At 43.6% G+C, this 26654-nt stretch overlaps 2 protein-coding genes across 6 annotated transcripts; one reads left to right on the top strand and one right to left on the bottom strand.

Annotated features, from left to right (window-relative positions):
* LOC136441658 (TBC1 domain family member 13-like) lies at positions 1-8797 on the bottom strand. The gene is made up of 14 exons (XM_066438086.1): positions 8731-8797; positions 8570-8643; positions 7481-7521; positions 6817-6878; positions 5767-5863; positions 5264-5346; positions 4737-4902; positions 4418-4546; positions 3977-4043; positions 2886-3049; positions 2243-2321; positions 1402-1483; positions 881-938; positions 1-180 (listed from the first exon to the last, which is right to left on the bottom strand). The coding sequence occupies exons 1-14, from the start codon at positions 8748-8750 to the stop codon at positions 118-120; spliced, it is 1185 nt and encodes a 394-aa protein (XP_066294183.1). The 5' UTR covers positions 8751-8797; the 3' UTR covers positions 1-117.
* A 4607-nt stretch (positions 8798-13404) lies between these two features.
* On the top strand, positions 13405-26510 carry LOC136441602 (aromatic-L-amino-acid decarboxylase-like). Of its 5 annotated transcripts, XM_066437976.1 has the most exons (14): positions 13405-13582; positions 14361-14454; positions 15377-15490; positions 16382-16501; positions 18634-18768; positions 19557-19700; positions 20078-20144; positions 20737-20831; positions 20940-21007; positions 21411-21481; positions 22159-22178; positions 22824-22922; positions 23312-23413; positions 23897-26510. In XM_066437976.1, exons 1-14 carry the CDS (start codon positions 13476-13478, stop codon positions 24104-24106), a joined length of 1446 nt encoding a protein of 481 aa, XP_066294073.1. In that variant the 5' UTR covers positions 13405-13475; the 3' UTR covers positions 24107-26510. The 5 variants fall into 5 exon arrangements, with proteins under 5 accessions (XP_066294073.1, XP_066294078.1, XP_066294076.1 ...); XM_066437981.1 differs by lacking the exons at positions 13405-13582; positions 14361-14454; positions 15377-15490 and adding an exon at positions 15832-15895; XM_066437979.1 differs by lacking the exons at positions 13405-13582; positions 14361-14454; positions 15377-15490 and adding an exon at positions 15920-15978.
* The last annotated feature ends 144 nt before the right edge of the window (positions 26511-26654 follow it).

The following is a 26654-nucleotide window of genomic DNA, read 5'->3' as shown; positions in this document are numbered from 1 at the left end:
TCTCAAGACAGAATGTCTCAGGAAATGTCTTAGAAAAGGTAGACGTTACAAAGACAGTCTAAGAAGTGATGCATCTTCAGGGGATGGCTAAGACGTGTGTCTAAGATGCAGCATGTCTCAAGACGGACAGATCTCCACAGCTTTCCTCAAGACAACATGGATGTCCCCGTCTGGGTAATTCTGTAAGTAAACAAATTAAAAAATAATTAAATCCTGTACCTTTTCTGTCTCTGTGCACAGCCCTTAAGCCACACCTATCCTGTCCTACTCTCACCTACCCTGCACCTGTCACACCTGTACCTGTCCATACTCTTTTTGAGTGGCTGACAACACCTGTCCTGTACTTGTACACAGCCCAACTCTCACTTGTCGTATACAAATCACACCTGTCCTACACCTGTACCTCTCATGCACCTGTAGTGTTCTGTACCTGTCACACCTGTCCTCACACCTGTACCTGTCACACCTGTACCTGTCACACCTGTACCTGTCACACCTGTACCTGTCACACCTGTACCTGTCACACCTGTACCTGTCACACCTGTACCTGTCACACCTGTACCTGTCACACCTGTACCTGTCACACCTGTACCTGTCACACCTGTACCTGTCACACCTGTACCTGTCACATCTGTACCTGTCACACCTGTACCTGTCACACCTGTACCTGTCACACCTGTACCTGTCACACCTGTACCTGTCACACCTGTACCTGTCACACCTGTACCTGTCACACCTGTACCTGTCACACCTGTACCTGTCACATCTGTACCTGTCACACCTGTACCTGTCACACCTGTAACTGTCACACCTGTAACTGTCACACCTGTCCACTCACCTGTACCTGTCACACCTGTACCTGTCACACCTGTCCACTCACCTGTAGTGTTCTCATGGTGTCGGAGAAATCTCCCTCCAGAATCCGGCTCCGGATGCAGCTGAAACACATGAAATATTAATAGATAAACATGTAAACATAAACAACTAAACACAAGCAGAACAACACAACAGTAGGCTGTCAATTCACGCCTCTTTCACGCCTCCCTGACCCAACATTTTTGATTAATGATATCTACAGAGATGAACATAATAGCAGAATCATGATACCTCCCCAACCAAAGTCAGGTACCCATTTTTATACCTGAGTCCAGTGAGGAAAATCACTTTTGCCAGCACACAACGTCTAGCCTGGAACTGCCTCAGGGACCTCCCGATTCCATGTCCAAAAACATAACCACAGGGCCATGAACACACAATGCATTACTAAGGGGTCCTTCCCGGTGTGAGTGGATCAAACCTTACAGTCTGCGCCAGGTTGACATCTTGAAAATGTGATAGTCACCTGTTATGTCAATCCTTCCACAAATGTGGTAAATCTCAATAAATAAATGTGTTACGTACATGATCATGGCACAGCACACACAGTACAAAAAGTCGAATCTCTGCCGATCAGCGAACAGCGAGTCCCAGACTCGGATCACATCTGAAGGAAAAGGAAAAACAACACTTGTTAAGACGGTTTGACAAGCTGTACTTTTCACTCAAGTCAGAAATGTTGGTTTATGTTTCTTTCAACATTTATCTGTAACAGCAAATTTAGTCCAAAGGGAACTATTGTTTTGTCCTCTTTGTTCTTAATCAATGAAGGAAATGGAATCAGCGGCATAGAACCGAGATCTCTGGATCAGAGGAGCACCATTTGCGACCTATAATACACACTGTACGGTACGGAGGGAGGTAGAGGCTGTCTGCGGCAGACATCCAACACTCCTGTCGACGGTCAAGCGCCGGAAGCTGAAGTGGTTCGGGCACATATGCCGATACAACACACTTGCCAAGACCATTCTGCAAGGTACAGTAGCAGGAGGGAGGAAACGAGGAAGGCAAAAGAAGCACTGGCTGGACAACATCAAGACACGGACTGGCCTGAGCACTGCACAGCTGATCAGAGAGGCCGAGGACAGAACAGGATAGGCATGGATCACTGCGGCTGGCTGTCATGACGCCCCTACGACCACAGAGGTCATGGGTCATGAGTGAGTGAGTGAATACACACTGATGTTGTGGGAGGAACTAAAGTCTAGGGTAAGTCAAATGTATGATTGTGTGTCTGTGTTTCTGCGATTCCCAAAATACAAACTGCGACATATTTATACATGCTCGGTGTGTCTATGTTGTTGTTTTTTTACTGGAAGGGTTGCAAAGCAGTATGGGCAAGGGGGTGAAGTCTGCCATCTCTTACCTGGCATTTTGAACTCCTGGGACAATAGTAGAGTCAGCCATCTGAACAGGTAGAACTGTGGTCTTACTTCTCGTTCCTCCTGCACACACAAACAAACAAACAAACAACATCAGTCATCTGAACAGGAAGAACTGTGGTGTGACACATCGCCATCATTCTGCTTTGAGGACAGAAAATGTTTGTCAGAAAATATTTCTTGGAATTCTTCTGGCTGGCCCAACTCCAAACTTATACAAAAAACTCAAGACATTACCAAGACAATAATATTATTGTACTTCTTCTGGAGAAGGTTTAAGACCCTGTAGAAGGTTTAAGAAGCTGTAGAAGGTTTAAGATGCTGTAGAAGGCTTAAGATGCTGTAGAATTAAGGTTTAAGATGCTGTAGAAAGTTTAAGACGCTGTAGAAGGTTTTAGATGCTGTAGAAGGTTTAAGAAGCTGTAGAAAGTTTAAGACACTGTAGAAGGTTTAAGACGCTGTAGAAGGTTTAAGACGCTGTAGAAGGTTTAAGAAGCTGTAGAAGATTTAAGACGCTGTTGTAGGTTTAGGAAGTCTTGGCTCCTTACCAGAGAAGCTGTAGAAGGTTTAAGAAGCTGTAGAAGGTTTAAGACGCTGTTGAATGTTTAAGAAGTCTCGGCTCCTTACCAGACATCTCCAGAGCTGCTGGTCGTGCTTCTTCAGCAGAGTTAAGACGTTCTGCATGCCCGAGCCGATGCCCGAGGCCGAGTCGTCGAGCATCTTAATGAAGTTGTCTCTGATCTCAGACATCAGGTTGGTGAAGCAGAAGAAAGTGTCGGCTTCCGCGTGCTCTAAACAAACAAACATCACTAAAACCTGTGCACATTTGCTCCTGATTACATCACTAAAACCTGTGTACATTTGCTTGTGATCACATCACTGAAACTTGTGCACATTTGCTCCCAATAACATCACTGAAACCAGTGCACATTTTCTCCTGATCACATCACTAAAACCTGTGCACATTTGCTCCTGATTGCATCACTGAAACCTGTGCACATTTGCTCCTGATCACATCACTGAAACTTGTGCACATTTGCTCCCAATAACATCACTGAAACCAGTGCACATTATCTCCTGACTACATCACTGAAACCTGTGCACATTTGCTCCTGATTGCATCACTGAAACTTGTGCACATTTGCTCCCAATAACATCACTGAAACCAGTGCACATTATCTCCTGATTACATCACTGAAACCTGTGCACATTATCTCCTGATTATATCACTGAAACCTGTGCACATTTGCTCCTGATCACATCACTGAAACCTGTGCACATTTGCTCCTGATCACATCACTGAAACCTGTGCACATTTGCTCCCGATTAATTCACTGACACCTGATCTACATCACTGAAACTTGTGCACCTTTGCTCCCAATAACATCACTGAAACCAGTGCACATTATCTCCTGATCACATCACTGAAACCAGTGCACATTATCTCCTGATTACATCACTGAAACCTGTGCACATTTGCTCCTGATTACATCACTGATCCTGTGCACATTTGCATCACTGAAACCTGTGCACATTTGCTCCTGATAACATCACTAAAACCTGTGTACATTTGCTCCTGATTACATCACTAAAACCTGTGTACATTTGCTCCTGATTACATCACTAAAACTTGTGCACATTTGGTTACATCATCTGTGATATCACATCTCGGGAGTTCACAGCTCCCAACACGGAATAAGAAACAGACTGGCCCGTACCTTGCCACTCCTTGTTAGGATCGGAAGCGAAGAGGTAGTACACCGGCCCGATGATCTCGTTCATCCCCTGCAGAAAAAACATGAGAGTCAGACGCTACAAAAGTGGCCTGCAGGTCAAGGAGAGCTTGTCGTAAATAAACAAAGGTTCAAATAAAACAAAATAGCAGACAAGTCATAGTTTCATTGCATGACATAAAGGGAGACTCAGTTAACATCTACCTGTTACTACCTAAACTGTGCAGGCTTCAAATAACAAACAAATAATAAAAAAAACTGACCTGTACATAGCCCTGCCCAAATTGAGTTTAGCAAATAGCATAAACAAATGACCCCTGACCTGTATGTAGCCCTGGCCAGGGTTCAGTTTGGCCTACAGGAACAGAACTCACCTGTACGTAGCCCTGGCCGGGGTTCAGTTTGGCCTACAGGAACAGAACTCACCTGTACGTAGCCCTGGCCGGGGTTCAGTTTGGCGTACAGGAACAGAATTCTCTCCACGACCTCCCAGTGGGCCTCCTGACCTTCAGGCAACGTCTCGTATTCCTCCACCGCAACCTTCCGCCGCGTGCTCTGGAGTAAACAGGAACACTCGTCATGAACAAACAAACAAACCTAGAAAAAATTCTGTAGCCAATCAGCAAACCAAGCTGCAGAAAATCCCCATGATTCACGTTTGTGATGGTGATTTCAAGACGGTTGTGAGACACCATGGGACAGTTTACCAGGTATGCAATACAAACAAACAAACAAACGGACTCACGTTTGTGACTGTAATTCCGAGCCGGTTCTTCCCCACACTAGCGGCCTTCAGTATCGTGTGTTCCACGCGCTTACGCAACGTCTCGATGCCGCTTTCCGCGTTCACGAGTCGCTCGCACGGGTGATCCGTCGCCTGCTGGAAGAACGAGATGTCCGGACACAACCGCCTGCAACAACGAACAAATAAATAAAAAAATTTAAAAAACAGCAACCTCCATGTCGGGTTGTTAGTACAGAAACAACCATTGCTAGAACACCGGGTGGTTAGCAGTACAGAATGATACACCCTTGCGAAAGTGATGTGCAGTGCTGAACAGCTAGGCCTGGCATTGATGCCAGTCTGACCTGGCATTTTGGGCATTGATGCCGTCTCAGTCCAGATCCCTGGGCAGTTTGGCATCAATGCTGCCTTAATGTGATGATCATTGATTATCATTTATCATTCTGGCTCCCAAGACTGTAGATTACTAGATAAGAAGTTACCGGACATCTTAAACCTGATGTCTTAAACAAATGATAAGAAGTTACCTGACGTCCTTGTCAATTTGAAGAAGAACGTCGTTGTCCTTGAAGTACTGACTCCACTGGCTGTCTGGGTTTGGGTTCAGCGGCTGTGGGGAGGAGCGGGGGAATGAATGAGTGAGTGGATGGATGGATGGATGGATACTAAATATCTAAAAAAACAAGAGCTGAAGATCATAATCAATGACAAACTAGCGACCAGCGTTGATATATCAACACCTACATGGTCGTCACGGAAGCTCATCTGTGTTAACTTTAATGCAGTAGTAATCATAGCACAATGCTAAACTTTCTTACAACACTTCCTGGCACGTTTGACCAATTGCTGACGTCACGTATCCGCAATGACACATGTCAATTAAGTCATGTGTTTGTAACTCTCGCAAGTTTATGTTCGGCAGTGATTGGTTATTATTGATCCTGAAGAAGGCGACAGTGGTCGTTGAAAATTTGATCCGTGAATACCTTAGTGTTGGAAGAAAGTTTTGCATCGCATGATTTAAACCTACATGGTCGGCGAAGGTGACGTCCTCCCGTGAGTTCCCCGAGCCCTGCTGCTTCCCGGGGGTGATGATCAGCTCTTCCAACAGCTGCTGGTACAGGGCCCTGCAACACACAAACTCAAGGTCAAGGTCAAAGCAGGGAAGCTGCCAACATGTTCACCGGGGAAGGAGAACTGCTGACCTACCGAATTTCCGATGACCTTCCAAAGGGATTATCAGCTATTGTGGGATCCCCCTGATAACATATTCTGAAACCTCTCGACATATATTATGCTCCTTATTATATCACTGAACAGGGATCTCCCCAGAAATATAAAGCAGGATGGGGGGAGGGTGCCAGGCACAGGATATGTGTGGCGAGGGGGGAGGTCTGGAGAGGGGCGCAGGCCTCTCAAAAGGAGAGCAGCTGTTGCATTTTGCCTTTTTCAGATATAATGGAAGTCATTTACTGCAACTTGAGCTTTACATCATTCTGAAATTTCTAGTTTTGAGCAAAATTAAAGGCTTTGCTGGGTAAAAATTGATTGATAGGGTAAAAATTGAAAAAAATACCCTAAGTTTGAAAATCAACAGGATGGAGCTGTGATTAGATCAGGATGGAGGAGCGCCACTGTTCCATTCTTTAGGGAGATCCTTGACTGAAAGTTGTGCACTTTAGATGGCTCCATTATTGAAACCTGTGCACATTTGGTCATGATTACATAGCTGAAATTTGTGCATGTTTGGTCCAGGTAACATCACAGAAAGCTGTGCACATTGTTTTGGATTACATCACAGAAAATTGCATCATTGATATCTGCGTATATTTGCAAAGTTCTGATTACATGACTGAAAGTTGTGCACATATATGGTCCAGGTTACATCACAGAAGTGTGTGTACATTTGGTTACATCATTGAAACCTGTGCACATTTACACAGTTAGAGCAATGACCCCTGACATAGGGAATTTCTACATTAAAGTATTGAGCGACATGAACTTGAGCGACAAGAGTCCTTTAAGCTCTGATGAACTTCACATGTAAGAGTAAGACAGCCCGTGTCCTTGAGTGTCTGACCTTTGCTTCTTGAGGAAGTCTGTCCAGTCTGTCGTGAGGGGCGGCAGGTAGTTCAGCAGGATCTGGGGAGGTCAAGGTCAAACCTAGCAATGGCTGTTGCCTTGTTTTATTACAAGCAGAAAAGAATTCAAAGATTTGCTATTGATCAAAAATATTTTCATTTTATGTTCAATTTAGACATTGGACTTGGAGTTATGTTGTGTATGTTTGTGTGTCAGTGTGAAGTTGTATGAGTGTTTGTGTTTCTGTACTAAAGTATGTGTGTGTGTTGGAGGGGGGGTACGTTATGTATGTGTAGGGGGAGGGGGTTATGTTATGTGTGCATTTGTGTGTGTTACTTTATGAGTGTGTGCTTGTGTGTGTGTTGGGGGTGTTACGTTACAATGTATGTGTGTGTTTGTGTGTGAGGTACATATATGTGTTTGTGTGGGGGTTACTTTATGTGTGTGTTCTCTTATTCATGTGTTATTTTATGTGTGCGTTGAGGGGGTTATGTTATGTGTATGTTTGTGTGTGTGTTGAGGGGGGGTTGTAGTTGTGCCGATGGGATGTGGGTGTGTGTTGGGGTGGGGGGGGGGTGTAGTTGTGCCGATGGGACGTGTGTGTTGGGGGGGGGGGGGGTGTTGTGTAGTCGTGCCGATGGGATGTGGGTGTTTCTGCTCACCTTCCAGCACTTTGACCTCAGCCCGCGCCCGTCCGGGATTCCTGGGATGGGAGAACAGTTGAGCAGGTTTATATCAGTCATAGCAGAGCACCGGTCGATCCATCCTGGTTCTGTACCAGAGGGTCCCTACACCCAAACAGGCGTAATCTACAGTGCCCAACCCCACATGTACGGATCTGTTGCACCACATGCCAGCGGTTAAAATTTCGATATGTCTCCGCATCACAAATTCAGAGGTTGTAGGCATTATGGCCGGTGGTGGAGGGAAAATGGTGCATGAAAACAAAACCATCAAAATAATGAAGAGCGGCTATACCAGCTATACAGACACGCTGGGGCCTGACTTCAATCCCACAGCTGGGCAGAGCTAGGGTTGTCGTAATAAGCTTCCCCAGCTTTGAACTGTAAAAGTGGGGTTCAAGCACCACTTACTGACCAGTCTAACTGGTGCGGACCTTTTAGCCTAGAGGTATGTGTGTTAGGTTTGTGCACTGGCGGGCCCGGGTTCGATTCCCGGGAGCCAGGAGACTGAGCTACTCGCCCCATGCATTTCATGATCAACTGCTCTACAGAAGTGGCTTCTACCATGTGTTCTGGTTAAGGTTATTTCATTCGATAATTGTACATCAATAGCGGATCTCAGACCTGCATTACTAGTAACTTTTCCTCTGTCACAAATTAGTGACACAAGGGGCTCCATTCTAGGTCAAAGGTCAGTGTCATATAAACAAAGACTTCTTGCTCTATTTTTGCATCCATATTTCATTGAGCAAAGCAACTGAAGCGAATATCATCATTCCGGTAGAGTCCTGTTGTAACCTCTTCAAGTTTCGGTATGACGGTGACTTTAGCTGCCACGTTACTAATACTAGTACATGATGAATGTCACATTTACTATTAAAACTAAACTTAGTCAAGCTGACGTTTATAAAACAAAGACTATTTCCGTTCCTTGCCGAAAGACTTCGCTAGTTTACGAAGCCAACTTGGCACATAAGCTCAAACTCGAGCCACGACGGAAGAAATAAACAAACCAAACAAACAAACAAACAAACAAACGGTGCTCCGGTCACGAGACGGCGGTCCTACCTTGGAAGCACAGCGATCTCAGATGTTTCAGGTCTATCTTCTCCGTCTCAAGGCAGTCTTCGAACTCCTTCAATCTGTAAGAAACCAAGACGATCAGCGACTGCTCAGATCTAATCTTAAGAAGTGCGAAGACGGGAAAAAGCGCAGGTAAACACACCCACCTGGCCCTGTAGGCCGCCATTGTGGAAATGATGATGATGATGGCAGCGCTGCACCAGCGCCGACTAGCGGAAAGCACGGACAGTGCAGGACAAGCGCGATCTGGACGTCATAGACGCTTTCTCCTCATTTACTATCCATTCCGATAGAGAAGATTTGGAAAAAGATTTCACGTGCCAAGATTGCAGTGTTTCGAAATATTGTCTGTGGAAATGTTAGTTAAGCCTTCACTAGTTGGGCGACCTGGCATGTAGCTAACGTTACATGCTGAAGAAAGAAAGAAAGAAAGAAAGAAAGAAAGAAAGAAAGAAAGAAAGAAAGAAAGAAAGAAAGAAAGAAAGAAAGAAAGAAAGAAAGAAAGAAAGAAAGAAAGAAAGAAAGAAAGAAAGAAAGAAAGAAAGAAAGAAAGAAAGAAAGAAAGAAAGAAAGAAAGAAAGAAAGAAAGAAAGAAAGAAAGAAAGAAAGAAAGAAAAGAAAGAAAGAAAGAAAGATATCTTGGTTTCAAAATGAAATCTGTAACGTTTGTCTTCTTAATGTACCAAAAGGACAAACGTATTTACATGTACAGTAGGATATATGCGTCATACAGGAATTCGTATTTCCTAGGGCCCTGTCCTTGGTGGTAGCAGAGATTTATATATCTGCGATTTATATAACTGTTTATGGATAGATTTCGTGATATCACTTATACGATAGATTTAGTAGTAGCGTAGCTCTCTATGTTTAAATGTAAACAATAGATTGAGGGTTAACATGTACATAGTAGACTCAGCGGTAGTATAACTGTAAATGTTTAATTGTTTTGTGAATGATAGATTTTTGTGATAACATATATACAGTAGATTTAATAGAAGCATATATTTTCATGCTTAACTAATTTGTCTCTACTTGATTGAAAAGTATAATTAATACATTTAGCTCATGTCGGCAAGAACCTGAAAATAAAGATCATCATCATCTGTCTCAAATGCCGCAATCATTGTTGTTCACTCAGAATTAGCTTAAGGGGAAAAATTGCAATAAACTTTCTATTTAACGCCACTTTAATTATAAGTGCTACTACCATTATTTCAGCATTATTGTAGTCCACTTAATAGGTACCACAGATATTAAAAGTAATATATGATTTTTTCTGACGTTTCTTCTCCCCCCCACCCTCCTGTCGAATCTTCCTCTTGGTTTATCTCTGTCATTTTGTAACCAGAATTAAAATTTGGACCGAGGGTAGAGTTTTATTTCATTGATCACTTTTTTATGATAGCCAGGCCTATGAATTATTTCATTGAGTTTTCTTTTGGACATTTTTAGAGAAATGTATATTTTGATCTCCTGTGTCCTGGTAAAAACATGTACAACTAGATGACCTACGAGCTGACATTTGGTACAGGTGCGCCTTAGACATATGTCAACATGACTTTATTCATACTTTTAGCACGCACCACTTCAAAATGATTGATGTATTCATACTTTTTGCATACACCACTTCACTTATAATGATTGATTTTGTGATCTTGGCCTTTTTTATACCAAAAATGTACGGTGTTGTCTCCTGACCCTGGTACCGAAACCAAATCAAGTCAGACGTTTTGTACGACGATGCCTGTGACACATGCCCACAGGACATTCAATATTCACGCTTTTGGTGCATATTAATCGAAATTGATTAATTTTGCGATGTTTGGCCAACTTTAGACCAAACGTGTACATTTTTTTTTGCTGTGTCCTGAACGACTGAGGGTATTCTTGAAATGGGGTTAATTTGGAACACTCTATTTCAGACTGGAGTAATCTAAGAATAATAGCAGTTCATGTTTGTCTACGGCCGCGTGGCGCGTTGGATACACCCGATCCCTCGATCTCGGAAGTTAAGCAACGCGCGGTCCGGACAGTGCTTGGATGGGGGACCAACCAAGGACGTCCGGATTGCTGTAGCCTCACGAAGCTTTCCACGAAATCGTCTTCCGGGAGGGACGTAAAACGGGGGTCCCGTGCTCGAGGAGGTGCCTCGAACACGTTAAAACAGCCTCATTACCCTACACATTGGGTACCTGCCTGTGGCACTGGCTGCAAATACACCTGATATTATAAGTAATTTTGGACTGGTCCATTTTGCATGGGCGGGCCGCTGGAAGAGTCTATTCTTGCATGCACACTTTTTTTTCAAGTTTGGACTGGGGCACGAAAAAGCCATTTATTTTAGTGGAAGAGTTTTTTTTTTTACAGAATGGGCCATTATGCATAGGTTCCTCTGGAAGAGTCCATTTTGCATATGGGGAACAGCTCCATTTTGGACTGGAATGACTTTGTAATAGTTCACTTTGGGCAAATGTTATTTTCGGGAATGTTAAACTTTTGGACTTGGATGATTTTGTAACAGTTCCGAAGTTTCGTCAGGTGCCCATATGTCCGTTAGAAATCTGACGCCATTCCGAACGATCAAAGTTCGCGCAGCCATATTGACCTCTGATGACCCTGTATCAGCTGACGCCCACATGTGGCGGAGATGGTACCGTCTGGGCTCAGGGGTGTCGCGGAACAACTTTCACTGCCGGGGAAACAACTTTCACTACCCGGGAAGGTCAAGTTCGGGGCACATCTCAGGGCTCAGTGGTCTCAAGGTGAGGTTCACAGCCGCCAAGGTCACTTGTGTCCTTGTGTGAGGTTTGTCAGCTGTTGTAACGTCGGTGCGAGACACCGGCGTGGTTTTCCGGGCTGTAGGTAATGTTTACTAACATTTCACGAAGCTCTTTAGCTTCGCTTCCATGTTTTAAACATGTTAACAGGATCTTCTATAGTGGTTTAAGTGTTGTTCCAAAAATGAATAACGTTATAACTTATATCTGAATCCTACTCTTTATTATTAATTATTTCTGTTTGTTCGGAACCAGGGTTACTGACACCGATGACCATGGACTTTGTTGTATAACTAAGTACTGTAACATGACATTATACGTAAATATAGCTAAATAAGTTTATTCTGGATTAACAGCCAATTAATCAAAACCACATGGGTGATTGTTATGTTGTTGTTGTTGTCCTGCATCGGTAACCCGCCATAACACAAGGTTGGACATTTGCGATTCTGCTGCCCATTTAATGTAGATCGCAGTAGTAAGAGTACATACAGTATCTGCCCTGTGTGACCCCAGGTCATGACCTCTCGTGCCCAGGTCAGCACCTGACGTTATCTCCAGGCCGACTCTCTGCCCGTTGTCATGGCAACACGTGAGAAGACATCATCACCTCCTGCCCATCCTCCAATCAAACTTTGGTCTCCTGGCAACGTGATGCAATCATCTCACAGTTGCCATGGGGACCAATTGCCACATGAAAGGGCAGGAAGGTAATTTGAGCTGGCTGTGTGGTGGTTTTGCTAATTGACCAATTCAGGTGGTGGGCCTCTTGAAATTAATAACATGTTACACATCACATATTCTGGTCTTGCTACATGAATGATGAATAACCAGTTCTCTTTTCTCATTCAAATTGAAAGAAAACATATATTTTTATCATGTCACATTGATTTTTTTATGAGACTGGAAACTGTATCGTTCACTTATGATCAAACTCTTACACAATTGTTTCATATATCATGTATTTACAATTGTTTTCATGGTCAATTTCGTTCTGCTTTATCAATTAGACGTCGTTTTAAAGTTCGTAGCTGCCATCAGACATGTACCGAATCTTCCTTGTGACAAGAAATACAGCACTGTCTTCACACTGCCCTATGTACTTATTATATCCTGATGGCCATAGATAGAAGCTGTATGTAATGTGAGCACAGTCTGGTACAGGCAGCCTGAACAGGTGGTGTGGGTTTGCCGCAGGAAGAACAGTAAAAACTGTGGACTCGGGAAATGGTGACGTTTATTCAGCACTTTGTACTGTGTGAACAGGGGGTGCGTTTTATTGACAGAGAAGCTACAAGATTGTACATACATGTGTGAACAGGGGGTGTGTTTCACTGAGAGGGTCTGTGCTGCAGTATTGAGCATATATATGTTAGGAGGCAGTGCTACTAGTAGTGTGTTTCACTCAGACAGAAGGTATCTGTGCTACAGTATTGTACATATATATGTGTAAGGATAGAGAACTCTATGCTACAGTGGTACTGGATTATATACTGAGTAAGAGGGTGTGATTTACTGGGAGAATGGTAGTTATCTAAAATCTTTGAAATCCCTGAAATCTTCGTCAGCGAAGCTAAGCCAAGAGTAGTAATCTAATCTATGCTAGTACAAATGTAGTTGGTATTTGATACTGTGTGAGCAGAGTTTGTGTTTCACTGAGGAAAGTCTGTGTTAAAGTCAGCTTGTTTCCAGCTGGAGAAACTGCTGGGAAAAGGTCTGCCTTGTACATCACTCTGAAATTCAACCTGAGAATTTGTTGAAGCTACAAATGTAATCTTTAATACATATTCTTGTCCTCCCTGCAGGGTAACAAGATGCCGAAGGAAGGGAAGGGAGGAGCAGCCCCCACCCCCCTCATGACAGAGCCCATCCCCACCCCCCAGTCCATCCCCACCCCCACCCCCCAGTCAACCCTCACCCCAGCAGATGCAGAGCCCATCCCCACCCCTGGGGATGAAGAGCCCATCCCCACCCCTGGGGATGAAGAGCCCATCCCCACCCCTGGGGATGAAGAGCCCATTCCCACCCCAGTGGATGCAGAGCCCATCCCCACCCCTGGGGGCACAGAGCCCATCCCCACCCCTGGGGGCACAGAGCCCATCCCCACCCCTCCCATGGACCACGCAGAGTTCCGGCGGATGGGGAAGGAGATGGTGGACTACATCGCAGACTTCATGGAGGGCATCGAGACGCGGCCCGTGTTTCCCAGCGTCAAGCCAGGGTAATCATCTGTCAATGAATCAATCGTTCAATCAATCAATCAATCAACGAGACGCAGCCCGTGTTTCCCAGCGTCAAGCCAGGGTAACCAATCTGTCAATCAATCAATCAATCTATCAATCAACCAACCCTAGGTTCAGTTGATTATCTCTCCATCTATTGTTTTCACTGTAGTGGTAACTGTCCACCCTGATCATGCTTGTCTGGTGCCTGGTATATATGGCCAGTACAGAGACATATTTGTGATATGATTATCATTATCACCTGATATATATGGCCAGTACAGAGACATATTTGTGATATGATTATCATTATCAATCTTCTATAAGAGAGGGAAGTATATTGCTTTCACTGCCCTGTATCCCCTCTTTTCCAGTGACAAACCATGTCCCATTACAGGTACCAGTCTGTAATGTGTGTTTACATAACGTTTTACGTGATAAGTTATTCACATTTCTCGAAACAAGTACAAGTTTTAAAAGGCTGGATGCTACCAACCGTTTGAGTATATTTAAATGCAACAATCCCCACAATGCGAAAATAGGTAAATATCTAAACGACTGCTTTCACATTAGAAAAAATACCGAAACTAATGAATAAATCAACTCGATTATAACATTATATATCAAAAACGTATGCTAGCCATTATTGTATTGTATGAATAATTAGTTATTCTATACTTCTACTTTTTATTATGTTTATGGATTCTCGCCATACTTGTACAATTGTCGTGCAATAAAGTTCTTCTTAATAACGTGACACATCTCTCTCCGTGGCAGGTATCTCCGTGAGCTGATTCCCGCCGCGGCGCCGCAGGACCCCGAGAGCTGGGAGGCCGTGCAGGCCGACATCGAGAGGGTCATCATGCCAGGGGTCAGTGGGTCGTCTTTTGGTTCCTTCGCATTTCAGCAAGATCAAACAAACACAAACAAACAAACACAGAGAACCCTGCATTCTCTGTATCTCCTTTATGTGCATTTTAGGAACACTCTAAACTTAGCATAGCCTAGGTGGCATCCTATCTCTACCGGGGCTCCTACACTCGCTACCCTAAAAATATTTTTTTTTGAGTAGCGAGTGTAGGAGAGCCCGGTAGAGATAGGATGGCACCCAGGCTACAAATACAGAGGATTTAAGACAAAATATCTTTTATATGCAGTTCAGAATAGTCTGTGAATTCAGCTTGAAAGTTCATCTGTGTTGGTAGAAATCAAAATTGAACTGTAATTGAATAAAAATTCTGGTTGCACTTTGCTTCAGCATACTGTAAATCCAGTTATTTTTGCTGGGAGTTAACTTATTAGTGACAGAAGTTAAAGGTGGTTTTTGCGGTGTTTCAAATTCTTCATGAATTTGCTGTGGAGATTGTGAAAATTGAACCATTGCAAACATTTAAAGATCTACAGTAGAGTTGCTAGACTCAGAAGGCAGAAGAGAAAGTCCCAGGCTGTTACTGCAGGTTAAATGCAGCATGTAATGTTGTGATTATAGTTAATGGTGTTCCATTAGTGACATGTGGGGGGGAACTTTGCTGTGCTATCATGGTCCCTTATTAATAAGCTCTATCGAACAGTTTGGAAATTTAAAATAAATGTCTTAATGGCATCAGAACCATGATAAATTCAGAAACTGTAAAACCATAGAACCTGATTTTATGTTCAACACAAGCTGATGCGCAATTGTAGATTCATTAAATTGTTTTCTGTTGGATATTTTGTGCCTAAACAGATAAGTCTTGCATTGCATATTTGCCTGTAAGATGATTTTTAACCATAAACACTTCCCCCCTCTCCAGGTGACATTTTGGCACAGTCCACACTTCCATGCTTACTTCCCCTGCGCCAACTCCTACCCTGCGCTACTGGGGGACATGCTGTCTGGGGCTGTCGGCTGTATCGGCTTCTCCTGGGTAAGTATTAACCCTCACACTGCTACCCTGCCCTACTGGGGGACATGCTGTCTGGGGCTGTCGGCTGTATCGGCTTCTCCTGGGTAAGTATTAACCCTCACACTGCTACCCTACTGGGGGACATGCTGTCTGGTGCTGTCGGCTGTATCGGCTTCTCCTGGGTAAGTATTAACCCTCACACTGCTACCCTGCCCTACTGGGGGACATGCTGTCTGGGGCTGTCGGCTGTATCGGCTTCTCCTGGGTAAGTATTAACCCTCACACTGCTACCCTACTGGGGGACATGCTGTCTGGTGCTGTCGGCTGTATAGGCTTCTCTTGGGTAAGTATTAACCCTCACACTGCTACCCTGCCCTACTGGGGGACATGCTGTCTGGGGCTGTCGGCTGTATCGGCTTCTCTTGGGTAAGTATTAACCCTCACACTGCTACCCTGCCCTACTGGGGGACATGCTGTCTGGGGCTGTCGGCTGTATCGGCTTCTCCTGGGTAAGTATTAACCCTCACACTGCTACCCTACTGGGGGACATGCTGTCTGGTGCTGTCGGCTGTATCGGCTTCTCCTGGGTAAGTATTAACCCTCACACTGCTACCTTGCTGGGGGACATGCTGTCTGGGGCTGTCGGCTGTATTGGCTTCTCTTGGGTAAGTATTTACCCTCACACTGCTCCCCTCCCCCCAGGCTCAAGGTTAACCGTGCCCCCCTCCCCCCAGGCTGAAGGTTAACTGTGCCCCCCTCCCCCCAGGCTGAAGGTTAATTGTGCCCCCCTCCCCCTTCAGGCTGCCAGATCAGTCTGTAGTACAGAGTTAGAAACAGTGGTGCTAGACTGGTTAGGGAAGGTGTAATTACTAGAGGTTAAGCTGAAGGTTAATTGTGCCCCCCTCCCCCCAGGCTGCCAGCCCTGCCTGTACAGAGTTGGAGACAGTGGTGCTAGACTGGTTAGGGAAGATGCTGCAGCTGCCGGAGTGTTTCCTGGCCGGAACATCGGGGGAGGGGGGCGGTGTCATACAGGTCAGTCTCAAGGTTATATGACTAGGTATTTTACGAGCAAAATATATTAATTGCAGCACATACAGTGTAATGTGTTTAATGGTGCAAGATGCTTCAGGAAGATTGCAAGGAATAGCCAACAATCATTTCATTTTATTTATTTTAGCAAGGCAGCATTCCAACCAGCCAATCATTTTCCTGTCAGATAGCCAATCAGCACAAAGACAGCATTCCAACCAGCCAATCATTTTCCTGTCAGATAGCCAATCAGCACAAAGACAGCATTCCAACCAGCCAATCATTTTCCTGTCAGATAGCCAATCAGCACAAAGACAGCATTCCAACCAGCCAATCATTTTCCTGTCAGATAGCCAATCAGCACAAAGACAGCATTCCAATCAGCCAATCATTTTCCTGTCAGATAGCCAATCAGCACCAAGAACAGCATTCCAACCAGCCAATCTTTTTCCTGTCAGATATCCAATCAGCACCAAGGACAGCATTCCAACCAGCCAATCTGTTTCCTGTCAAATATCCAATCAGCACCTTGGCCAGCATTCCAACCAGCCAATCATTTTCCTGTCAGAAAGCCAATCAGCACCAAGGACAGCATTCAAATAAGCCAATCATTTTCCTGTCTGATAGCTAATCAGCACCAAAGACGGCATTCAATCCAGCCAATCATTTTCCTGTTAGATAGCCAATCAGCACCAAGGACAGCATTTGAATCAGCCAATCACTTTCCTGTCAGATAGCCAATTCGCACCAAGGACAGCATTCAAACCAGCCAATCTGTTCCTGTTAGATAGCCAATCAGCACCAAGGACAGCATTCAAACCAGCCAATCATCTTCTTGTCAGATAGCCAATCAGCACCAAGGACAGCATTCAAACCAGCCAATCATTTTCTTGTCAGATAGCCAATCAGCACAAAGGACAGCATTCCAACCAGCCAATCACTTTCTGTCAGATAGCCAATCGGCACCATGGACAGCTTTTAAACCAGCCAATCATTTTCCTGTCATTAAGCCAATCAGCACAAAGATAGCATTCAAACCAGCCAATCATTTTTCTGTCTGATAGCCAATCAGCACCAAGGACAGCATTCAATCCAGCCAATCTGCTTCGTGTGAGATAGCCAATCAGCTCCAAGGACAGCATTCAATCCAGCCAATCATTTTCCTGTCAGATAGCCAATCAGCACAAAGACAGCATTCCAACCAGCCAATCATTTTCCTGTCAGATAGCCAATCAGCACAAAGACAGCATTCCAATCAGCCAATCATTTTCCTGTCAGATAGCCAATCAGCACCAAGAACAGCATTCCAACCAGCCAATCTTTTTCCTGTCAGATATCCAATCAGCACCAAGGACAGCATTCCAACCAGCCAATCTGTTTCCTGTCAAATATCCAATCAGCACCTTGGCCAGCATTCCAACCAGCCAATCATTTTCCTGTCAGAAAGCCAATCAGCACCAAGGACAGCATTCAAACCAGCCAATCATTTTCCTTGTAGATAGCCAATCAGCTTCAAGGACAGCATTTAAACCAGTCAATCTGTTTCCTGTTATATAGCCAATCAGCACCAAGGATAGCATTCAATCCAGCCAATCTGTTTCCTGTCAGATAGCCAATCAGCTTCAAGGACAGCATTTAAACCAGTCAATCTGTTTCCTGTTATATAGCCAATCAGCACCAAGGACAGCATTCAATCCAGCCAATCTGTTTCCTGTTAGATAGCCAATCAGCACCAAGGACAGCATTCAAACCAGCCAATCATTTTCCTGTTAGATAGCCAATCAGTACCAAGAACAGCATTTCAACCAGTCAATCTGTTTCCTGTAAGATAGCCAATCAGCACCAAGGAGAGCATTCATGTCAGTTGTTTGACAGGGTATTGCTTATTTGTCTGCCTGTTACGTCTCTAATGTTGTTGCTGTTCCCAAGGTATAGCTAGTGAAGTAACCCATGTAGCCTTGCTTTCCTTTCGCTTGAAGGTAGTGCAGAATGTAAAACTATTGTTGCTGTTGTTCCCAGGGCACAGCTAGTGAGGCGACACTGGTAGCCTTGCTTGCGGCTTGCTTCAAGGCAGTGCAGAATTTAAAAACTGACAAAATTGTTGTTATTGTTGTTTTTGTTGTTGTTGTTCCCAGGGCACAGCTAGTGAGGCGACCCTGGTAGCGCTCCTTGCCGCTCGTTCCAAGGCTCTACAGAAATTTAAGACGGAACATCCCGACATGTCGGACCACGACATCATGGGCAAACTGGTCATCTACACGTCTGATCAAGTAAAGGCTAACTGTATCTGTATCTGTATCTGTATCTGTATCTATATAGCCGGTATAACCGCCATCAGGCGTAACACACCAGCTTCGCAGGCACGCGGCGCGGCAGCAGCTGGTCATATTACACCGAACGGTCTGTTACACCTAGTCTTTGCATATCTGACTGCAACCGTTCTTTAAAGCTACTTAGTGATGAAGCTCCTACAGTACTTGATGACAACGAGTTCCATTCTACTATGGTTCTCGGGAAATACGAATTTTTGAACACGTCAATCCTTGGCTGATAACTCTGGTACTTAAAAGCATGACTATTTCTGGTCCTCTTCTGAGCTGGCATTAGATACTTATCAGTCGGTACGTCCACAAGTTTATTAGTCATCTTGTACATCATGCAAAGTCTGGACATTGTTCTCCTGTCCTCAAGTGACATCCATTGCAGGTCTGCAACTCAGACTCTCAGAGGAATGTCTGTAATTTGTCTTGAAATATGTCATCCTGTTGTCTCCTGCCATTTACTTTCTAACTGTTACAGCAGTACCCAAAATATGACTTGAAACAAGGATGCAGCTACTGTTTTTTGAGTTATTTTGGGTAATGCCCTCGAGTAATGATGATTTGGGTAATATGCTTGAAAAGGAGAAGTTAGTAGAAAATCCCCGGATTTTAACAAGTAACAAGCTTTAAAATGTCACTTTCTATATTTGGCCTGAAATCAGTGGATTTCTTTTACATGATTCACATTCAAGCATTTCCCCCATGGAGAATTGATCAATTTCATACCCCCCTCCCAGGCCCATTCCTCGGTAGAGCGGGCGGCCATGTTGGGTGCTGTCAAGTGCAGGAAGCTGCAGACCGACGAGGCCCTCGCGCTGAGGGGAGCGGTACTGCAGGCTGCTATACAGGAAGATAAAGCTAAAGGGCTTCTGCCCTTCTTGGTAAGCTCAACTTTTTTCTGGGCCACACCAATTGGATTTGCTGGTTCTCAGATTTAAGGATAATTCTGAACAACATGAAAACAGAGTCTGAGGGGGAAAGTCCTCGGAACACACAGTTCTAGGTATGCAAAAACCCAGTCAGATTATGGCTGAACTCCACGCCTTATGTTTTCATCTTAACGTCTTGCTTGATTTTCTCTTTGAATTGTCTTTTTAGCCAAGGAAACAAATTGTTGTCAGGGGGTTTTACCAATGAATCTATGGTTACCTCACATCCCGGTCATGCTGTTTGTATTGATATGCGATTGTAACATTGATTGTGCAAAATGAATTTGTGGCCTCTCATCCCAGTCTCTGTTCTTCCCTGCCGTTGCTAGGTGGTTGCTACCCTGGGGACCACGCCCTCATGTGCCTTCGACAACTTACAGGAGCTGGGACCCGTCTGTGAGAGACGTTTCTCTTTCTTTTTGTTTCTAGTTGAAGATTTTGTTTCTAGTTGTTAGTTGGTTCCATTTGAGAGTTCCTTTCGTCCATTTCCCTCTTCTGTTTGCTGTTGTTCACTTTGGGCTGAATGGATTCATGACATTTGGAATATTTTTTTTTTACTTTGAAAAACAAATATAAGAACTTCTGGGAAATGCTGACTTTCACTTGGCAAACCCTCTATGTAACATGAAAACTCGATAAAGTAGGCCAAAAGTGCAACTTTTTTCCACGAACCGAAAAACTCTGGAATTCCCTCCCTGGCTAAGCCCACTGCTTTCCCCCCGAATACAACCTACAAACCTTTAAAACAAACACACACCGCTGTCTCTCACCTAGGCCACATTAGTTCAATTAGTTCAATGTCGAGAAGTGGCCTCTTACGGCCTTGCATTGAGCGAGATCGTTAAAAAAAAAAAAAAAAAACTTTCCAATCTTGTCCTTTGCATCAATTATTCTGTTTCAGTCAATCTGATAATTTACATTTGGCATCACTCTTACCTTTGACCATGCTGTTGACCTTTGCCCTTACCTGTGTGACCTATAACCCCAGGTCGTGAGGAGGTCATGTGGCTGCATGTCGATGCGGCGTATGCGGGCAGTGCCTTCATCTGTCCGGAGTACCGACCCCTGCTGGACGGGGTCGAGGTCGGTGCTCTTTCCTCGGCAACAACACTCCATTTCTGTGGTTCTTAGACATATATCATGTTTTTATTAAAAAGCAGGTAATGAAATTATTCCTTTATTTTTCCCCAGTTTGCAGATTCCTTCAACTTTAACCCTCACAAGTGGATGAGGGTGAACTTTGACTGCTCAGCCATGTGGTGAGTCATAACTCGATCAGTCATCAACCCTGACCCCTGATCTTTCACCTCTAACCCTCACACGAACTTTGACTTCTCAAACATGTGGTGCGTCATAAACTCATACATCAACCTGACCATTAACCTTTCAACTCTAACCCCTACATGAACTTTGACTGCTCAGCCATGTGATGAGTCCTGAACTCAGTCAATCCTGACCCCTTACCTTTCATCTCTGACCCTTAATGAACTTTGACTGCTCAGTCATGTGCTGAGCATGAATATGAATGCATACAGAATCATTGCTGTTTTTGTCAGCAACACCAGTTTGTGGTTCCATCTTGCTCGGCGTATTTGATTGATCACCATGTACACTTCATGTGACAAAAAAGCAGACGTTCTGACATGTTCTGATTCGTTTCAGGATTCGGAACCGAGCAGACATCGTGGACGCGTTCAACTTGGACCCGCTCTACCTCAAGCACGACAACCAAGGTCAGTCCAAGGTCAGCCGGTCAGCGACCTGTTACGCTCTTGTCATCCTGGTTTTGATTGGTCATTTTATACAGTACTTGTAGCAATTGTAAGACTGTTCTTGTTGTGTATGCATAACTGGTGAAACTCTCATGTGTTATGCACATGTCATTGGATCTGATTGGTCTTTTCTTATACATAAACTTGTAGCACTAGTAAGACAGCTCCTGTTGTGTACAACTATATATATCTCATCTCACTGCTACATGGGTTACACATACATGCATGTATAACTGGTGCACAACTCACACATGTTACCCACATGCCATGGGATCTGATTGGTCTTTTCTTATACATAAACTTGTAGCACTTATAAGACCGTTACTTTTGTGTACATATATCTCATCTCATCCCATTGCTGGATGACTTAAAACATACATGGATAGCTGGTGCAGAACTAACACATGCCATGGGATCTGATTGGCCTTTATCATACATTACTTGTAGCACTTCTAGTAGTAAGATTGTTCCTGTTGTACGTGTACATAACTGGTGCAGGACTAACACATGCCATGGGATCTGAGTGGCCTTAATCATACATTACTTGTAGCACTTGTAGTAGTAAGATTGTTCCTGTTGTGCGTGTACATAACTGGTGCAGGGCTAACCCGGGTTCTTCTCTCTCCTTGGTGCTGAAGGTTTGGTGACTGACTACAGGGTGAGCTGGCTTTCTGATCTCCTCAGCAACCATGAATAGTTTTCTCTAAACCTGCAGTTTCTCTGGTCTGCTGTTTTCTCTGCTTGTTCGCTGTGTATTCATACCTTCTTTTTATCAAAGATTGTGACAGAAATGTGCTTTGTTTTACTTAATCACAGCAAAAATTCTGACGGAAATTTTATTTGTACTACTACTGTCTTGATGTTCATAGTTGAATTGAAAATATTCCTGTCATATTTTGGGGCTGATTTCTGACTTGCAACACTGTTAGATACTGGCAGGGGGCATTAGCTGAACCTTGACCCTGCAGTATTGTTTGACACTGGTAGGGGGCATTAACTAAACCTTGACCCTGCAGTACTGTTTGACACTGGTAGGGGGAATTAACTTAACATTGACCCTGCAGTACTGTTTGATACTGGTAGGGGGCATTAACTGAACCTTGACCCTGCAGTGCTGTTTGATACTGGTGGGGGGCATTAACTGAACCTTGACCCTGCAGTACTGTTTGATACTGGTAGGGGGCATTAACTGAACCTTGACCCTGCAGTGCTGTTTGATACTGGTGGGGGGCATTAACTGAACCTTGACCCTGCAGTACTGTTTGATACTGGTAGGTGGCATTAATGAACTTTGACCCTGCAGCACTGGCAGATCCCGCTAGGGCGGCGCTTCCGCTCGCTGAAGCTGTGGTTCGTGTTACGCATGTTTGGGGTCAAAGGTCTTCAGGACCACATCAGGAAGGTGAGACAGAAGAGTAATAAGAATGTTTGTTTGTTTGTTTGTTTGTTTGTTTGAGGTTATTAGGGGAGAGGTAAGGGTCATACCTCTCTCAGTATTACAACATTATTGACCCTGTCCATAAGTAAAGGATGGATTGATTAAGAATCAGCATATTCATATTTATTACTGCTTTTGCACATCACACTTTAGGTCCTAACCTGATTATCCTTTGTGGCCACTGATGTCATTTCGGTGTTGTACATTATGTAAGGATACTCAGGTAATCAAGTTGTTGCCGTAACAGTCAGACGCTGTACATCTTAAGACAGATGAAGAACTTGAAGTTGAACTTGCTGTGGTACTAGTATTCCCTTCTACCAAGACGTTCCTTACTCTGACTCTCCCTCCAGCAAATCGGCCTGGCTAAGGAGTTTGAGGCCCTCGTGAGGAGCGACGAGCGGTTTGAGGTCACGGCTGAGGTGGTGATGGGCCTGGTCTGCTTCCGACTGAAGGTGGGCGACTCGGAGAAAGGTTTTCTTTAAGACGTAGAGGGTTCTGTATGGTTTGCATGATGAGTTTGTTTCAGGAAATGTTTGTAACCTAACATCTGTCAATCAACTTATAAGTTGTAGTTTCAACGTTGCTTCCCAGACCTGAACATATTGCCCCAAATTTAAACTTCAGAAATGTATCTTTATGCAATTTTTTCAGTTTTTTTTTTACTTAATGGTCACCACATAGCAAGATCCAAAGACCACTAAAAGGTGATGGGTTACATTGTAACTGTAACAGCCTCCCTTCTCCCTAAGTCAGGAACATCATGAAACCCTTTTTAAGAATGAGGACTGACTAGAATCTTAGAAACTGTGTAAGGCTCTCACTTTGCCTTTTGTAGCTTAGTAAAGAGCAGTAACTTAAGCCTCACTGGAGATATGCAGATGAGCTTCTTGTATCATTTAGAAGCTGCAATGTCTTTGTACATGTCACACCTGCAGGGCTCGAATGAGGTTAACGAGCAGCTACTTAAGAAGATAAACGACGGGAAGAAGATCCACCTGGTGCCGTCTCAGGTGCGAGGGACCTACTTCCTGAGATTCGCCGTCTGCGCCGCGACGACCGCGTCGAATGACATCACGTTCGCCTGGGAGATCATTAGTCAGCTGGCGGCCGGTCTTTTACAGGGCGGAAACAGCGGAAATAGTTAGAACAGCGAAAACCAGGCAGCGTAGATTAACCATCTAGCATAAAAAGGGGAGGTATCAAAATTCAAGTTTTGGTCCTTTGAACTGCTTTGTTTTTTCAGCCCTTTTGCAGGGGGAAAACAACGAATAGAAAACCGAGCCACCTAGATGTCTTTTTGGCATTGGAGTAAAGTAAACAATATCTAAAGACTTTTTTGTCCTTTGAACTGAATATAATCATCATTCATATTTGAAGGGACATGCTGACTTTGAGGGACCCATACTGGCTTTTTTATGGCAGAAAAGTCTAATCTTTGCATTGAGTATTGATTATTGAGAGGCCACCATATTTCATCCTAATTTCTCCACGTTTTCAGACGAAAAGAAAACTACTCTCCTCTTAACATCACAAAACCCACATATCACAGAAAAAGTGGGATCATTGGTCTTCCACTGTCTCGGAAAAAGAAGTCAAACTCAATAAGTTAGTACTTAGTGGCAGTAGTCAAGACTAGAGTAGACATATGTTATACTGTTCATTATTGTCTGTCCCTCCACTTGTGTTACATGTTCATGTACATGTACTTGCAATTAGCCTACGGGCAGGAATTTGCAATAAACTTTCATTGTTTCAGATGATTGACAGGGCAGGTCAACATAGATCGATTGGCTAGCTCACACCTTCTGTATATTTGAACTCAAGCCAACAATAAGGGACGGTTTACCCGAATTGAAGGTCGGTGATTCAAAGGGCCAAAAAGTGGATTCTGTCACCTTCATGTAATGCTTTAATAACTAAAACTTACATTTTCTACTTCAGATCGAGGTGATTTTAATTGTCAACAGATATGAATACAAAATGAATGTTGTTCTGAATGTACCAAACTCAGGTTTGTCCTAAGAATTTTGGGTTGATTTATGTTTAATATAATCAGTGATGTCTCTCCGTTACGCACAAGGAAATTGATTTAAACAGTCAAGACACTATTTAAGACTAGGGTTTATGTCTTAAACCATATCAGTGCCAAAGTGTAAGACATGATGCAACTGAGCAGGTAACAATTTAGCCAGGCGGAATCTTAACTAAATGAAGACAATAAGAAATATATATGAAGTGTATTATGATCATGTTACATTTCGTAAAAAATGAATGAGCTGCATCTAGTTATCTTATTGAATTGTACTTAATGAAAAGAGGCACAAAACGTATCAAATCTATTTTCCAGAGAGTTATGTTAATTATGTCAAGTATCATATTGATGTAGCTTGCTTACATTGTATCAAATGAACAAATGCTTGTGGGTATTGAAAGTAACAAATTGTATAGTTGAATGTAAGAGATTGTGCAGTTTGTCACAAACTTGCTGACATGTGAAAATAACAGATTGTGCAGTTGATCAGCCTATTTGTAGCCAAGTGTTTAAGAAAGCACCCATATTGATTGTGAGGACTAATAGGGGAGTTAAAATTAGAATTGAAAAGCCTTCCATACTATGGTATGTATACCCCAAAGTCAAGTTCTCACTTGTTTTTCAAGTCTGCCATAGTTCAGGGCACTCACGCCGTGCTGACGGCGACTCGACTTGCTGAATTTGGTGACGTCAGGTAGCGGCCTGTCCCTATCAGTTCTGATTAGGGGTGGGTACCGGTACATAAAATTCAGGTCCGGTCCAGGTCCAGGTCCAGAGGGTCAGGTCCAGGTCCGGACCTGTACCTGTACCTGGTTATAGTAGTGTCGCAGTACATCGTGTTTTGGAGAGCGAGACACACGTAAAAGTCTCCAAACGTCATGTCTGGAACGATATAATTTCTTAGATTTGCACTTTGTCTCAAAATTATAACTATACTCTCCTCGCCGTCTATTTACTCATCCTTTAAGTGTTTCTAGATATTATTCACAGCTAACGTCTTCGAAAACGACTCGTTAAATCTGCTGTTTTGTATTTTCTTAGACCAGTTATGTGGCCGCCTGCTGGTAGCCTGGTACTATGAATTTTCTAATCGGTCCATAGGCCGGTCCACTGATTTTTTTACGGACCGTTTTTTTTTTACCGGTCCATTAAGAAATACCGGTTTTGTACCGGTACACGGTACCGGTACCCACCCCTAGTTCTGACGATATAGTTGGCTTTTCAGTTTCAAGTTTAGTCCCCCATTCAACTATGTATATCATATGATAAATGGTTGTAAAAGCGCAGGTCTAATGTAGCAATGAAAGTCTGTTGGAGTTTCTCATGATGTGATGATGATTCTGTCATGTGAATTAATTCTGTTGTCATTAGATGATGTTAGTTTTTTTTATTTCTGTGTTTGTAACTTGTCATACAGGACTTTTGTCTCAACTGACACTTCTTGATGTAACATGAACATTTTTCATCTTAGGAGAAATAAAGTCGTAAATTTCTGTGTTTGACAACAAAACTTTAAACTTCTGTCTATGTTGTACCATCATAAAGTAAGATGAAGTATACTTTGCGCATGTAAAGTGATTTAAACAAGATGGCGGCACCCATGTGACTTAAAGGTAAAACAGTCACAGTTTTGCATAACAAATAGTTCTTGTTAAGTAGCA

Source organism: Branchiostoma lanceolatum, chromosome 9 (genome assembly GCF_035083965.1).
Source record: "Branchiostoma lanceolatum isolate klBraLanc5 chromosome 9, klBraLanc5.hap2, whole genome shotgun sequence".
In the NCBI taxonomy this organism is placed as follows: domain Eukaryota; kingdom Metazoa; phylum Chordata; class Leptocardii; order Amphioxiformes; family Branchiostomatidae; genus Branchiostoma; species Branchiostoma lanceolatum.
Note: the sequence above shows the minus strand (reverse complement) of the source record. Positions and strands in the feature narration are given on the sequence as shown.